At 39.7% G+C, this 16,802-nt stretch overlaps 1 protein-coding gene across 1 annotated transcript; it reads left to right on the top strand.

Moving 5' to 3' along the window:
• The first annotated feature begins 7,369 nt into the window (after positions 1–7,369).
• TM4SF1 (transmembrane 4 L six family member 1) lies at positions 7,370–16,401 on the top strand. Its single transcript, XM_026065175.1, has 6 exons — positions 7,370–7,604; positions 9,425–9,511; positions 9,601–9,749; positions 11,327–11,507; positions 14,299–14,321; positions 16,371–16,401. The coding sequence occupies exons 1-6, from the start codon at positions 7,428–7,430 to the stop codon at positions 16,399–16,401; spliced, it is 648 nt and encodes a 215-aa protein (XP_025920960.1). The 5' UTR covers positions 7,370–7,427.
• Positions 16,402–16,802: the final 401 nt, after the last annotated feature.

Consider the following 16,802-nt stretch of genomic DNA (forward strand, 5'->3'; position numbering starts at 1 on the left):
TCTGGAATGAACATGTGTGTGATGCTGCAGCATTAATTTTCATGTGTAGGTACACTGATGACATGAATACTTAGTTGCAATTATAGTTCCAAGGAATATAAAATTTCTTCTAATTCAGGGACCAAGTTGTTCCCACCCTCCAAACCAAACTGTAGTTCATAGGAATGGCCCTGCATGTGTGAGTTAGAAGTATCTGGTGGCAGGAGTAGCAGCACTAGAGCACTGTGTGTAGTACAGGTACCATCCGGCAGACAGATGTTTTGTATATCCATACATTGTATATGCATACATTGGCTATTATTGGTTGTATTGTTCTAGTATGTTCCCTTTAAAAAAAAGACATGACTAAGAATGAGTGAAAAAAACCAACAGGTGTTAAATGTTCATTTTCTGCTGCTTTTCTGCATTAAATGTTGCTCAGATTAAAAAGGATCTTTTGTATTCTTATTTTTTTATGGTAGTTTTTTTTTTTTTATTGGTTTTGATTAATGTTGTGTTGCTACATTCATATAGCATTTCTGGGGTCTTGACATGCCTGTCAGAGGAACATCACTATAAGAGATCTGGCTATATGTTTGACAGCTGTTTTAAGGACCAGCTTTCAGTAAAAATATAGTGCACTGAGTGTATACGGTTAAATTAACTTCAGTGTTGTGATTTAGTGCTTAATGGAAGGGTGGGAGTACAGTGTAAGAAATCATCTTTCAAGGGTCTTGTGCACATGTCTGATTTGTTCTTCTGCTTGCAATATGTGCTGTCCAGTTAGTACTGATCCTGAAAGATTTGCAAGCAAATGCTCTGCAATATCCATCATAAATCTGTCATGATAATATGGAAGATTTGTTAATTTTAAACACAAACTTCACATTTGACTGCTATGCAATCAATATATTGACTGTTCCTAACCAAGCAGTAGTTGTGGGATTATTCAGCAAGAATAATTTTAAAAGTTTTTTAACTGGCCTGAGCTTACTAATGGCTAATTCCAGAGATAAGACTGCATGAACAGTGAACAGACTATATGCTAATGAAACAAGATGGGCAATTGGACTGGGTTTTTTGATTTTTTGTTTTGTTTTGTTTTTAGCCTACAAGTGTGTAAAATCTTTGATATGATATGTCTTTACTAGATTAGAGGTAAAGAGGCAGATGTAAGAGGCTTAATGACTGACTTTTGCACCACAAGAGCCAAAGACTTAACAGTGGTATTTTCTGCTCCAGGGTCATTGATGTGTCAGAACTGGGTGTCTTTTATTGGATGTTTGGTTTTGGTATATTGCTGCATATGGGGGGGGGGGCACAAAAGTGGCTCACTTACTTTAAGCCTAGAAACAGTCTGTGCATCATGCTGTTCTATGCAGAGATATGTATGCTAAGATAATGCCAATTTTCTGATTCGTACCGCCACTGCACATAGTATAGAACAGGGTATGCTTATAGTACAGTGATGGTAGTGCTTTATGCTTGTGTACCTTTTCCAAAAATATCAAAATTTTAGAGAGAGAATACAAATACAGAATGTAAGTCTGTGTAAGTATTACAGTCCAGGAGAAACAAACTTCAGTTGGTTGTTTTGCATAGCCAAGGTTTCACTCACAGGGCTGTGACAGAAATAGGAATGGATTTTTTTCTCCAGTGTCCTACTTTTATCATAATAACATTGTTGCAAGGAGTAATGAATGTGGGCAATGTCATGGTTTTTATATGCCACTAAAAAACAGGTTCTTGAAGTCGTTTGTTTGTTGAATGACGTTACAGTAGTGCTGCAAGTCCCAGGACAATAATAGTTACTCTTAAATTAGGATTATGGGTTCTTCTGTAGAGAGAAGAATTTCTATAGACTCATTTAGTGGTGTCTATGCCCTTGATTGTAAGCCTTTGAGTGTCCAAGCTGGTTGGTTTAGTATCAAAACTACTTTTGTTGCATCATTGCTGACTGCTTCTTAGGTCAACATTCTTACTAATTAATTAAATTTTCCCCGTATGTGTTCATGTGGTAGTTCTGTGTGTTCTTGCATAAAAGTGCAAGCAGCATAGCTCTGCCACTTGCTACAAGCTGGCTTCTTCTACAGCTCAGGTCAGCTTTCTGTCTTAGACTGATGGCAGAGAAAGCGAGCAAGCATATGCCTGTGTGTTGTATCTGTAGAAGGAGTGATTGTTTTTACGTTCAGTGATCTGTCTCATTGCAACAGGTGGTTGCCGCCTCCTCAGAAGTAGATAATTAGTTCACCCAAGGATCTGTCATATAATTAATAGAGGTAATCTGGAAACTTTCTTCTGGCTGTGGGCAGGAGACCATGGGCATGTAAAACTTAAGGGGAGCAGTTTCCTATTGTGACTGTCTGGGTGGGGTTTGCTGATTGACATGCACCTGTGGGGTGGAGTGGCTGAGGACAATTATAGCTACAGCACTGTGTTTTTGTGCATAATGGCTGGAAAACATGAACAATGCATCACTGGGACACTAAGAAATGGATGGTAGATATGGATGGGTGTTTCTCCGTTTGATTAAAAGGAAGTTGTGGGTGGATTCCTGTTCCTAAGGTCACGGGGAGTTCTGTTCTGAACAACTGGCCAAGATGCTTCCCTTAGCTCACAGGTTACTGCATATTCATCATACGTTCCCAGCAGTTGTCTGAACTAATATTTGCCCGTGTAAGTAGTAACTTACCAAACGGTAACAGAAGAAGAAATGAGAATAGCTTATAAGGAGATACAAGTGTGGAATCATAACCTGTGTCAGCACACATGCATTGTATTGCTCAGTTTTTCCAAATTCATCTGTGCTATACATGCTATTATTTTCCAGACGTTCAGAACCTGACTGAACATGGTCCTGGGCAACCTGCTGTAGCTGACCCTGCTTGAGCAGGGGGGTAGAACCAGATGAGCTCCAGAGGTGCCTTCCAACCTCAACCGTGCTGTAATTCTGTCTCACCTTCAGATGCCATCCAGTTACCACATCCTGCCAGTGCTTCCACAAGAGGTACTGTGCCTCCATTAACCCTTTCCTAATGGTGGGTGGGACCAGAAGCTTTGCAAGAAAGTGCAATAAAAGCTATAGTAAGAAAATCTCTAGTTAGAAATTGCAGAATAGGATATTCAATGATATTTGTAAACCTAGCTGATTAGCATCTGGCTAGTTTTTATGATGTAAGAAATTTTTATTTGCTTCAAATTTTTTCTGTTTTAATTAAGATAATTGGAAGGAATTCATCTGTTGTGTGACTGTTTCAATTATGTCTCTTGGTGACTATTGTATCTTTTAGCAGGCAAGGTCTAGGGATTGCTGTAAGGCTGTGTAAAGCAGCAGGACTGGCCATTTGGAGTGTTAGAAGAAACTTACTTTTGAAAAGAAGCACATGATGCTTTTCTGGAAAGAAAGACATCTTTCTATCTTACTGGCATCTTAAATTTAAGCCAGGAGATTGATTAAACTTAGTCAGAAAATGGTGATGGTGGAAACATCTGTTACAAACATTTTATTTCTTGTCTGGATATAAAGAATGAAAAACTCTTGGTGGGAGGGGCAGAGATAAAATACTAAAAAGATGAGCTACAGTCAGTTTGGGGAAGATTAGCAGGATTAACTGGGGATTTAGGATACCTAGACCGTAAAATCTCATTTCCATGAAGGGGACAGCAGCCAGTCTGTGTTCTGTCCATGTGCGAAAGAGCTAAGGGAGGAGGATCCTGTGGCTTCCTCAGAGCACAAGAGCCTTGCAGCATGCCTGTGCAACAAGCTCAAATACGGCAGCCTACCAAGTGTCCAGCTAGGGAAGCTGAGCCTAGTCTGTGCGACCTTGTTCTTGACATCATGCTGACTCTGCAATGGCGGGTCTGTCTGACCACTTCTGTATTTATTTTGCAGGTTATTTTTTTTGGTCTGTGATTGTACTTAATTTTCTTTTTAATAGGGGGCATGGGTGTTGGCAGCATTACTGTGTGCATTAAAATATATTGGTGGAGTCCAGAGGTTCCCTTCATTTGTATGGTACTTTTCTTTGCTCCAACTTGTAGCACTCAGTTTCTTCTGTTAATTCTGACTCATTGCTTATGCGGGTCTTGATTAGAACAGAGGTGCTAGGATGTGGTTGTGGTTGGAGAAGCAGGTGCAGAAGGCTGGAGAATGCACAGCTTTTCAAAGCTTGGATGTAAAGAGAGCTCTTCCGATATTTATCAGATGTCCTACTTTTTGGCATCAGGAAACATCAGTCTCTTTTTAACATCTCTATTTTGTGAAAGAAGCAGGCTTCCCCACTCCTGTTGTAATACAAGAGTCAAAGCAATGGCTAGTAAGATTTTTATTTATTTATTTTAATAGAGAAAATGCAAGATCCTGGGCCCCATGTGAAATTAGGCTTGTTTCTAGGTACTTCATCAGTTGGGCAAGGCACCTAATTTTAGCCACAGTTCTCTGGAGTGAAGGGTCCGTGTCCTGCCCCATGTACTGTGTCCTGCTGACAGACTTCATCCTGCAGAAGTGATGAGTCAGGATTGAAGACAGTTGCTGTAATTGTTTGTAAACCAGCCCTTCTCCCAGGAAAGGTTTTGGAAGTCTTTCACAGTGCTGTACCTTACAATGTGCTAGGAGGATTGCTTCACTGTCAAACAAGTCCAGGATTGTTGAGGAGCAAGAGGATGCTTCTCTGCGCCCTTTGCATGTCTTGCACTTCCTGTACCACACTGCAGTAGGTGCTTCTCAGCCAAAGCTGAAGCTTAGACCGTCAGTCTAAAGTTAGGCTTTAGCCTAGAATTAGACTTTTATTATCGTCTCTGTTAACACTGGATTATTGATTGCCTTTTAATGTGTGTTCTTTCTTCAGGGCAGACATCAGAGCTACAGGAATAGTCCTATAGGAGAGAAATGGTGGTTTTTCGTGGGGAGTTGGGAAGTACCTGTGAGTGAGTAAATAATTGTCTTACCACTGTAAGTTCAAATGCTGCAGTTTTTGCATAGAAGACTCAAGAACTGATTTTGATTTTTTGCTTACTAGGTTGCTACTAAACTCTGCCATCTCATGGTAGTGGAGCATGTTGTGAGCTGCAATTTGGGCCCTGCTGTTCCTCTGGTCACTGAGAAGCTTGTGTTTGGCTCCTGCCTGCATGTGTGTCAGTTTCATCATTTGAAACTCCACTTGCCATCACGATCCATTCCAAACCTGTACTGCTGCTCATTCCCTGAGCGGTAAATTTGCAAGGCAAAGGGAAACAGGCACTGAGGGGTGAACAAGCACAAGACTTTTGTAACCTACATGGTTATTCAGGACAGAGATCTGAAATATTATTTTAGTGGGGTGGGGGAGGCTTGGGAGGGGGGAGTTGTTTGTTTTGTATTTTTTTTTTACAGAATAAGGGAATATTTTTCTGTATCACATCTGTTAACAAAATTAAGTGTTGTGTTAAAGCATAGTAGCTGGGTATAACTGGCTAAGGAAAGCAGAAGAAATGCTTGGTTGGCCATCTAATCAAGTGCTTGATTTTTTTCCCTCAAAGAGAATAAGAGCCTTGGTTTTGACCAGCCTGTTAGTGGCTTCAGGGAGTAGTATTCAAACACCAAAACTCTTCAGAGCATCAGGGCTTTTTGGGATGTCTCACTCTTAATTACTTTGTCTGGAAAAAAATCAGTTGACAACAAAATTGATTTTAAATAGAGGTAGTTCTTGATAATATGAAATTTTACCTCTGATCCAATGTTTGGAAAACAATTATGCAGGTTATAAATAGAACGGATTTTAAATCTTCTTTCCAGAGGCCATATGTATGTTTTTGTTTTGTTTTAAGCATAACACAATGATGGGAGTTTTCAGTTGAGGAGCCATCTCCTTCTGCAGAGGAAACGTGCAGGATGATGTTTATGCTTGGTTTATAGTCATCAAAGGTGAAGTACACAATAACGTTAAGCCTGCGTTTCTACAATCAGAGGATATTTCTCATAATGAAGGAAGTCTTCAAGGCCAACAGCTACAATACCCGGAGAGGTTACATCACAAATCCACATCTGTGCAAGACTGCTATTTTTTTTTCCTTTAAACTTCAGTGTGGCTCACATCACTTCCCAGAATATTCTGCTGAAGTCCAGCATGTAAATCCAGTTACATGAGTAAAGTAAGCAGAATTTGATTTATAATTACACTGATTTACAAAGCTCAAGTTTACAATGTGATTTTAGCTATTAAGAAAGAAACAAAAACCCCAAATTAATACTCTCCCCCCAAATAATTGAAAGAGTTAAAGTCTTACTACAGACCTCTAGTATCCTGTCCATTTCCAAACTCAGTTGGTCCAGCTACTTTCTTTACAATGAGAATTGTATTATATTGTGGTGATGGCAGCAGCAATTTCTTCTGACTCTACTCTGGGTTTGTGCATTCCTCCGTCATCTTCTGTTATGTGATAGTAGTAGGCACAGCAACACATGCCCCTGTGTTGAGCTGCATGTATGTGAATGAGAAAGCTGTTGGCTATTATGGCAACGTTTGCCTAAGGGAAAAGGGAACAGGCTAGACTTTATTTTTCCAGGTCACTTTGTATCACCATTTGTTATGCAAATTAACCTTACTGGTGCATATACCGCAATTTGGGAACCCCTGATACAACATATTTCTCTCTCTGTTTTGTTTTTTTTCTTTTTTTGTATTTCTATACTTGAATCTTCATTAGAAAAACTGTATTTTACCTTCCCCTTTTTGTGGCAGTAAGTATTTTCCACCCATATTTGCTTGGTTTAGCTTTAGACTAACAGCTGTTAATCTAAATTCAGCTTGTCTTGCAATGGCAAGAACAAAGACACTCCTTAAAAGCATACCTGCCCATTTTGTTTGTGTTTTCTAACCTCCTGATGAGGTTTGCTCATATTCTTTTAACCGGATAGCAAAGTGAGAGGTTGTTCTACATACTCCTCATTGCTATAGACCTTATTCTGTTTACACGTGCTAAGAATCTGACTCAATGCATTTGAAGTCAGCTGAGTCTTTCCCTGGCTTCAGGTTGTTCTGAATCAGTCTATAAACTTAAAAGTCAAAACTGTTTCTAACAAAGAGTACAAAACCTTTTTCTTTTAATTCCTAAAAACTTGTGTTGTGGTTTAAACCTGTTGTTCATGTCTAATCATGTTCACCAGTCATCGTTCCAAGCATCATATATTAAAGTGAAATAAATTACCCTACCATTCAATATTTCCTTGACTGAGTTTGGCTTGTCAACAATTATTTCATTTAAAATGGGTGGTTACATTCTGCCATGCTTGTTCCCTCCTTCACTGTTTGGGGATGATAGTCATGAAGACATGTAAACGTCATCCAGGTGGCTAGGTAACCCTGAGTATTTAAGCAGGTGTGACTGAAGACCAGTCTTCTTTTTGATTTAAACAGACATGAGATAGGCTAGATTGGGCTAGTGAAAGAAGGATTTGTAAAGCTCAAGATATGTGTTTTGGAAGGTGTACTAGGTGTGTTGGGTACAAGTTGCTCATCCTTGCCTTGCTCTGCATTGTGTCCAACATTTTACTTTATTTTCCTAATGGTGAGACAAGATTTGCTTCAGAGCATCATCTCAGCAAATATGTGGAATGCCTTCATGGCATTCTAGGTGGAGGTTTTTTGGTAAGTAATGAGCTAGTGGTTTCTTTCTAGTTTATTTCGGAGCTATTTGGTATTACTCTTGCTTTACCAGTTATGTTAATTTCTTGATTGAATACCTTGTAAGCAGAAATCCCTATGGCTTTGGAGTTGTATCAAAAGAAAATAACTATCTTGTGCCTATATATTATTAGTTACTGTTGGTTATCACATCTGCAACATTGTGTAGCTTATAGCTGAGAAAACCATAGGGTCTAGATTGTAGAACCAAAATGCAAGATTGGATTCAGGCCCTTCAGTGGGACACTAATCACTTTTATAGGGTCTAGTCTTACTTTTTTTCCTGTTATTGATCTATTCTCCTATTAATCTCATATTAATGTGCACAGATTACTAGTATTTAGTTACAATTCCTTAATGTATATTATCTGAGATATTGAAAGGCATCAGTTATTGCTCTGTCCTAGCTGTTTATTCTGAGGAATTGAGTAAAAGTTATCAAAGCTTTGTATTACAGTAATAACAAAGGATGAAGAACTGAGCATTTTTGTTATAGGAGTTGTTAATCTGGAGCAATTATGTTTTACCTTTTCAATTTTGTGGACCACACTGTAGCATATTCAAGTTTTCTGCTGGTAGGCTTCCTTTTTTATTTGCTTTTAACAGTCTTCCTAGAAATAGGCTACAGATCTCAAAGTGTCTACAAAGCACAGGTTGAAAACCACTGCATGATAAGGCCCTCTGTCTCATGAGGTGTGCTTATGGCTGTGTACAGCCCCACTGGAAGCTCAACTGAGATTTGCAAGGATTGAGCTTTACACACAGAATAGTTCAGGTGAAATCAATGAAACTGCTCCTGGAGCACACTGTAGCACACCTCTTGTAGTACAACCTCTTCTGGACCTGCAGAATTGGGGCTCAGAGATAGGTTTGGATAAGGGCTGACTAGTACATGATTCTGTTCAACTGGATAGTTTTTATTTTAGTATCGTGTGAAGTAAATCTGAGCAGTTCACAATTAACACTTCTTTCTTTATGGTTTTCTGAGGTATTCTTGGGTGATAACTGTTAGTACTTTATAAGTGCAAACTAGTATCAAGTCCTACTACTGCTGGCAGGGGGATACTCTATTTAATCAGCTCTGTTGTGTTTGTTGCTGCTTCTTGATTTTATGCTACAAGCTCTGGAGTGTGGGGGCTTTATTTTCTTATAGATAACTTCTGATTTGTTACTTTGCATTTCTGGCAGTGGAAGCTTTGTGGACATGAAAACCTAGAAGGAGCTAAATGTCTGAAATTAGATGTTTGCCTGAATTGGGCAAAATATTCCCATACTTTTTACTATAGTCAGACTGGTTTGTCACACAGACAGTCATTGCTGCTCTGCAGTAACTAATATGTTCGTAGTCATTTTTATAAGAAAATTATCAGAGTTTTAAACTTATAGTCCTTTTTTTGGCAGAAAAAAAATGCTTTGCGAAAACAGCGTTCAATTTTCAGGATACAGCCCTTAGTGTGAACAAGAACTTTTAAAGTTGAAACTTCTCAAATTGCAACAAAACCACAGCATACTCTTTATGGACATAATCTTGCACTAAGTGTTGTGTAAATACGAAGCAAAAATGGAAATATACCTATCCTGGTGCTGGTGATACTGAGATCAGTGGGGAGGTGCCTGTTGTGTTAAACAGGAGTAAAATTGAATAATCTGTGCAGAGTTCCCCCCTCCCACCCACTCCCAAGAAGCTGTCTAAATGAACGCAAGATGAGGACCGTGTTTGCTCTGCCCTGTCTGTGCAACAAAATAGATCCGAGAGCGGTGTGCTTTGTTTGCTCTGTACCTAGGTACTCATTCCAGCTGCAGTGTTCATTGGGCTCCACAACGACTGCTGTGGGTGCGTTGGCCATGAGGACTGTGGGAAAAGCTGTGTGGTAAGTAAGCCTTTACTGTCCAGTCCCAAATAGTCCCTAAGACAGGGTGACAGCCGTGTTGAAAGTTCGTGTCTGTGTTTGCTGTGCAGATGCTGTCCTCGGTTCTGGCAGCCTTTGTTGGGATCCTTGGTTCTGGCTACTGTATCATCATTTCAGCTTTGGGCTTATCCCAGGGACCATACTGCTTCACTACTGTAGGAAGAAACTGGATCTCTCCTTTCACTGAATCCTCTGGAGGGTAAGTAATGTTCATGGGTATGTTTTATCTTTTGATATGTGCACATGGACTTTATTCCAGTACCTTCCAGCAATCTCCAGTAACCATAGACCAAGATCCACTCTTAATTTTATGCTTCTCTTTCACTAAGAGCAAAACACGTGGGGTCAGAGTTACCCACACTCCTGTAGTTTAAAACCAACGCAGTTTAAACCCTCTGTTTTACAAGAAGTCGTCGGAACATGCTGATCAGTCACAATACGAAGTTTCAGATTCTGGAAGACTTACAGAAGGGTGTTCTTAATACATCATGGAAATAGCTGAGGGATGTTTTTAATGAATGCTGACATTATCTATAGTATCTCAAAGAGGAGGAGGTTACCTGATATATTTACCTGTATATATGGACCTATACACCAAATACTGTTCGTGGCCATGAACGTGAACATTTTTAACGTTAAGTATAAGGCTTTTAGGACTTTATGAGGAGTTTACAAACTAGAAGTAGAGGGTGTTATAAAACATGGTTTACCACTGTCATAAGAAAATGTTTTGTGAGGCCTGCTTTTGAATTTGCTTTGTTTCAGTGCAGACTGGCTTAATACCACCATTAGTGACAGTGGTGTAGAATCTACGTAAATGAAACTAGAAAAGATTTATAGGAATCTTTTTTTTTCATGTAGTGTGCAAAGGGCCAGAGCCTCTTAATTATCCATAATTAGGGTTCTCTAGCAAACCAAGCCTATGAAGTTGAGTCGTATGCTATTCCTTGTTAAATCCCCACAAATCCTATAGGTGAAGAGGATCTGGCTTGGATCATGACGTGCTCTTACAGTATCTATGTGGTTGGCAACCTCTTGAGGCTGTTTCTACTCATAGTTTATGGTTGATGCATGGCTAGAGATGGTTGTGAGTAGGAAGCCACATCAAAATTCTTTGCAATGGAGATTTTGAATTTTACATTTCAGCTACATCTCTTTTGAGAGGGAGCATTCTTTTTTTATATATATATATTTTTTTGTTTTCACTACTACTGAATAGAGAAGAGCTGTGTTAACTCCTTGCTAAAGGCTCATCAGTGCTTATGACCTGACAACATGGGTGAGGAGCAGCTATGGGAATCTACTGCAGTGCTCTACTGAATTTAGCCAGTGTTACTCCAGATTATGCATGTGAATGCCCAAAGGCAGCTGCACAAGGCATCAAAAGAGGAAGTGACCCATTTGCTTTGGATCAGTAATTGCTGTCTTTAGAAGGAAGGCCCAATCTTGAAAGGCTCTGTGCTTGTTTTGAGAAGTGGTTTGCTCTTTCAGCTTTCCTGAGCTTATGTCTCATTTAATCAAAAATGGAAGAATCTGCCTTTATAGCTTAGATTTTAGCTTAGAAATTAAGACTTAAAAAAGATGCTTGATAATTCAACATGTTCTTAAACAGGACAGGCTTTGCATGGAATTGCATTTTCTATTCCCACTTAGAGCAATTATCCTCAGTGCAGTTAAAGTCTGGATCTAGTTTGGTTCTAGTGTACATTAAGCACACCATTAGCTATGCCCTTCCCTCTCTCACAATTTTAATATACTTTGAATTGATATGAACAGGTACTTGCTCGAGTATAACAAGTGGTCTCAATGTCAAGAACCGCGAAATATTGTACAGTGGAACGTCACCCTCTTTTCCATTCTGCTTGTCTTGGGAGGAATAGAGTTCATTCTGTGCTCCATACAGATAATCAATGGTATTCTTGGAGGAATATGTGGGCTGTGCTGCAGTCGTCAGGAGGTAAGTCCTTTCTTCAGGTAGTTATAGCTGGGCTTCTCAGATGGTGAACATGAAACACTATGTCGTAGTGATGCTACAGCAGAGTCTTACTCAGCAGCTATTTCTTAGGCATTCTTAAGCACCAGTTCAGTGTGTGACTTTGTATAGCCCTACTGTGTTCAACATTTTCATGTAGAATTTGACCACATGCTTGTAGCTGATTGCTCAGCTGTCTGCACTGAAGTTGTTCTGCACAGAAGCAGGAGGTTTTTTTCCCCTATGGCAAATGTGGTCATCAGCATTATATAAGTGATATATATTTCAGTTACAATTTATATCTCCTGGTGATGGTGTTCTTTGCCATAGCCTAAACCATTGTTGCGCAGTGTGATGCAGTTTTGTGGTAGGCTGCTTGTTCTAACTGTATTGCCTTAGCTTCATATTTTGCTTACAGCAGCTGATAGGCTAGTGAGAATTTGCCCCGTTAATAAAAACTGCAGCATTCAGTTCTTGTTTAGTAAAACTAGGATAAGAGAAGGAATTAAATAACACATTAGTAACAAAACCTGCAGGCAGATCTGCTGAAGCATTATCTATTTTTGGACTGAGGAAGGGGAATTTCCTCCAAATTTCTTTAGAGTCTTGTTAAACAGTTTGAGCCTGTTGCCAAAATCACTATCACAGTGGTAGTGTTGGAGCTGTAAAGGCGTACAGCATAGAACAGGTACAATTTATATCAGAGATTATAGCTGAGAATGTTTCACATTTTCAGTTGTTGCAGTTGAACATTATGGCTCTTTCAAAGCTATTATTGTCTTCTCCCTCCTGTCCTCTATGCTGTATGCAGTATACAAGAAGCATGGTATGCTATGTAAATGTGGTCAGGTTAATTTTAGGTCTTATAGTTGGACATAATATTAGCATTCTTTCCCTTACTATTTATTTATTTTATTTCCCCCCACAGACATACGTTTGCTAGAAAACCTGAAAATGGGTTGAAGTTGGTGCATTTGTGATGTGTTGAGCATCCTGGGTTTTTTTTGTTTGATTGGTGTTTGGGGGGGGGGGGGTGTTTTTTGTAATATTGCATGCATACTAGAAAGCAAGTTGTTTGTTGTCAGACTGTGCTGCCACCACCAACTGAACTGACCTGGTACCAGCCTCTGTTGTTGGAATTGTGTACAGGCTTTTCACTGCATCTAAAGGCAAAATGAATCCTGAATTTCTTTGGTTCATTTCACCTTAATACAGACAACTGACTGAACATGCGTGTCAATATAGGTACTGGCTTTTTTCTCTACTGACACAGCAGCTCTGTACTGTATGCTGCTTTCCCAATAAAGTTGTACTTTAGTTCTCATGGTGGATTGAAGAGAAAACTAATCTAGTCTGTCTGACTTGGAAATAAATGAATACTCACCTGGAGCAAAAACAAAGCAGCAGTATAAAATATGGATGACCAAGGGCAGGCACATGCACTTCTTTTCAGGCAAGAGCTGGAAAAAAATGGTGATAAAATAAAATGTGGATTGTTCAGAACTTTTCCTGTGTTTAACAAATAAAGATTTGTATTAAAAATACCCAGCAGGTGTCAGTGCTTCTTTATTAATATTAATGCTGAAACTCTTTTTTCCTGGTTTGAGAGGAAAGGACAGCGGTGGCTTGAGAATGTGGATTTAAAGCAGCCAGATTATAACCTCTCCTTAACCTCCAGCAAGCTCTGTCAGAGTGAGAATTGCTTTGCTCATTGGTTTAGATCATTTAACTGAGTCAAACAGCTGTGGCCGCTCAAGACTAAGATGTGTGTCAAGGAGGGTGTGATAGGTTAATGAGAGCCCTGTGACAAGTGCAGCTTTCTTGTGTAGGTAGAGACTAAATCCTGGGTCCAAGCTAGCTGTTGCTTGCTGACAGCCATGACAAGGAACAGAAGGAGATTCCTGCACGGTTGGGCCACGGCCCTGTGGCCCTTCACTGCTGCTGTCCTGCGGAGCGCTCACCTCCTGCCCCTAAGCGTCCTGAGATGAAAGAAAGCATGCGTCTGGGTTCCTGTTTTTTACCTCACTCAGCCGGTCCCCTGAGGTGGCAGTGTTCAGAAAATGGAAGTGGAAAATTCAGGCCAGCAGTGATAGGATAATCTAATCTGAAATAATAAACTTCAGCAGTAGGCAGCCTGCAGACAATATTCTTCTAAGATACTGAGCAAGAACCTTTGAAATGTAGCTTGTAGCATGTTTCAGAGGATATTTTATCACAAGGTAAAGTGAATCTGAAGAATATTCTGCCAACAGTGTTGCTGGCAAGGTTGGTATGCTCCTGGCAATGGCATTTTGCGGGTGAAAATGCCAGTAGTATTTTACAAGTGAAAAATAAGGTGAGATGCCACTTATTTCAAAGAAAGAAATGCAGAATCATTTTAGAATCTAGCAGTTAATGCCTTCTTCAAAAACAGGCAAGTTAGTTTCTATTTAGAGGAAAAAGAATCACCAACAGGTATACTGCATACTTAGTACTACTTGTAACTAGGAAGGTGGTCTTTAAAGATAGACAGAAACTTGAGGGGTAGCTCAGGTTGTTCTCACAGCCAAGTCTGTGCAGTACAAATACATATTAGAGAAAAAGAAATTAACTCTGTAACCTTGAAATTGCACACACAAGTCCACAGTAGCATAAGAACTCGCAGGCAGAAGGAGTCTCTATTTAGAATCAGGATAAGTGCTTCTTGCAATACCATTTATCCATACAGAGAATACCTAGAATTAGTTGAAGATACTCTTTATTACAGTTGCTGCTTGTTGTATTTGTTCTGTTACAGGAGGGAAAGGAACACACGCACAGGTAATTCCTTGCTGCTGTGCAGTACAGTGTCTCTATAGGTGAAGCAGCACTGTTTGAAGGAGGGTCTGAAAGGTTGTTAGGTGCTGAGTGACGGGGAGGAGGAAGGGGAAAGTAGGGTATTGATGGAATAGGATATAGTTCCCACATGACTTAAAGAGATTTTGCCTTTATGCTTGCATGGTTGTTACATCTGTTTCTGATACACATTAACTAATCAGAGAACTGAATCAGTATTGGGAATGCCAAGGGGCAGAATGATTAGGCTAGGGTTTAGAATTAAAACTCTAGCTCAGCTCTGTAGAGCACTAATGCATAGCATTACTGCTCAGTCACTGTTTTTTGTCATCTTTTGAAATAATCCAAATGAGGTCCTTCAATGCCTAATGCATAAGACAGTGTTTTCGGAGTTTTACCAGTTAAATCCTAGAGAACCAATTGTTTTAGGTAGAATCCAGTTCAGGTAGCAGAGGAGTCATTCACCCAGAATAAACAGTGGTTTATGGTAATGGGCTTAGCATCAGCTCATGGATATTTACAGGAAAAGGAAAGTGGTTCTTGCAACACTTAGTGATGAGAAACTGAAGCTGGGACTTGCCAGGTTTGCCTAATACTTAATATAAAATTGTTGCTTCATGTTCTGGCAGTCAGCATGTCATCAACAAAACACAACTTGATTTGGTATTTGCAGAGCTCAGTTTAAATAAAAAATAAGTCACGCTGTGTACTGTTGTACTGCAGAATGAACTCTGTGTGTCAGGTGTCATTTTCTAAGTAGATTTCTTCTAATCAAAACAGATTGCAAATGAAAGTAGCAGCAAATTGGATTATAAGGTAGCCTCACTAGTAATTTTCACCTTTGTTTTTTTGAAAAATTAAAGAGTTTGGCCTACTAAGTGGCTTCTGAGTTTTGTAATAAAAATGAATCCTGGGGATGTGMCATGCCTGCTTTTAACTCAGCCATTTTTTCTCTGATCTGTAAGACAGTGTTGATAGCGTGAGTTCTGTCCATGCCTGTGAGTCTGCAAAGGAAGGTTTGTTACTAATTTCAGTTAGAAGGAGACCTAAAAACAGTGCTTATGGTGATCAAGGAGTAAAACAGGAAATATGGGAAGTAGTAAGGTCCTCAGAGTAAAGTCTGAGGACTTTAAAATGAAGCATCTTAGAAGAAGAAGCAGAGAGGGAAGCAAAGAAAGGGAGAGTCACAGCAGGGAATGGATGGAAAAAATGGTGTAACAGTAGCAGTATCATTGTGCCCGTTGGGTGACCTCACTGAAAGCAGTAGGAAAGAGCTCGGTATAACATGCAATCCCAACAGAGCTAATGCAGTTTTAAAGAGATCATGAGAGACGCCTTATGTGTTCAGGACTTAAAACAGCTCATGAGGAAACAAAAGGAAAATATGTCATGACATCATTGCTTCTAAAATCAGTTTTCTCCCTTTTGATAGAGCACAAAGTTTTTGTTCTCTGACCTAGACTTTCCTATTGAGTAAACCATGTACTCGATGTTGAGTTACTTCTCTGATGACTCATGTGGGCAAGGAAAGGCTGCCTTGGTCATGCTGCAAGCATTCAAACAGCTCTGGCTCTGTTTTACAGGGATGAATGTTTAGTTGCTTTGAGTTGTCAGAATGATGACAAATGAAACTGGGGAAAGTGTCTGACTTTGGCTTTGCACAGTTCAACAAGCCAGGAATTTCAGAAAGCAGCCAGACCTTTCTTTGTGTATAAGAAGTCACAGGTACTTGGGTCAAATCTGTGGCCATACATACTCAGCTGTAAGAGCACAGAATAAAACAGCCAGAGAAATATCAGGATTTAATTCAGAAAACAGTTTGCTGGATAATGTAGCTGGAAAGAATAATTAATTGAAGTGTGAAAATAATTCTGCCTGGGAGTTTGTCTGATGTTATTGGGATCCCTACCGTGTGACTGAGACTCAGCCTGGTGCTTCTGCATGGGGCTGCCTTGTGTTAGCACCCAGTGCTGGTTTCCGGCAGAGCTCTGATGCACAGTGCAGTGTTGAAGTATTTCTGTTTTCTTCTTTCAGCTTCTTTGTGGCTACAGATCGCCAGCAGTAATAACTATCACCCTTGGGCCAGCATCTGCCAAGCTTTGGTATTAATTTTGTTGTGTGAGAGAACATGTAGCCCTTCTGTAAAGACACAACATATTTATCATTTGACAGACCCCTTCCCCATGTAATGTATCAAAAAATTGAGGTGTAGTAAGGCTGAGTATTCTGCCTCATGTCACAGAATATTTGCATAATAATCTGTGTTCTCAGGAGGAGTATGTTTCTAAGCGGTCTCTAGGAAATGAGAAATGCCAGATATGTATGAGGTGATGGTGTTGTAACCCAGTTTGAAGTTCCTTCCTGAGTCTCACGTCTAGACATACTTCATTTGGAAGATCGCTAGGCAGTTAGTTAGCTTTTAGAAGGGAAGCTGCTACTTAAAGACATACGCCTAGAAAGGACAAA

This window comes from Apteryx rowi, unplaced genomic scaffold (genome assembly GCF_003343035.1).
Source record: "Apteryx rowi isolate R43461 unplaced genomic scaffold, aptRow1 scaffold_224, whole genome shotgun sequence".
In the NCBI taxonomy this organism is placed as follows: domain Eukaryota; kingdom Metazoa; phylum Chordata; class Aves; order Apterygiformes; family Apterygidae; genus Apteryx; species Apteryx rowi.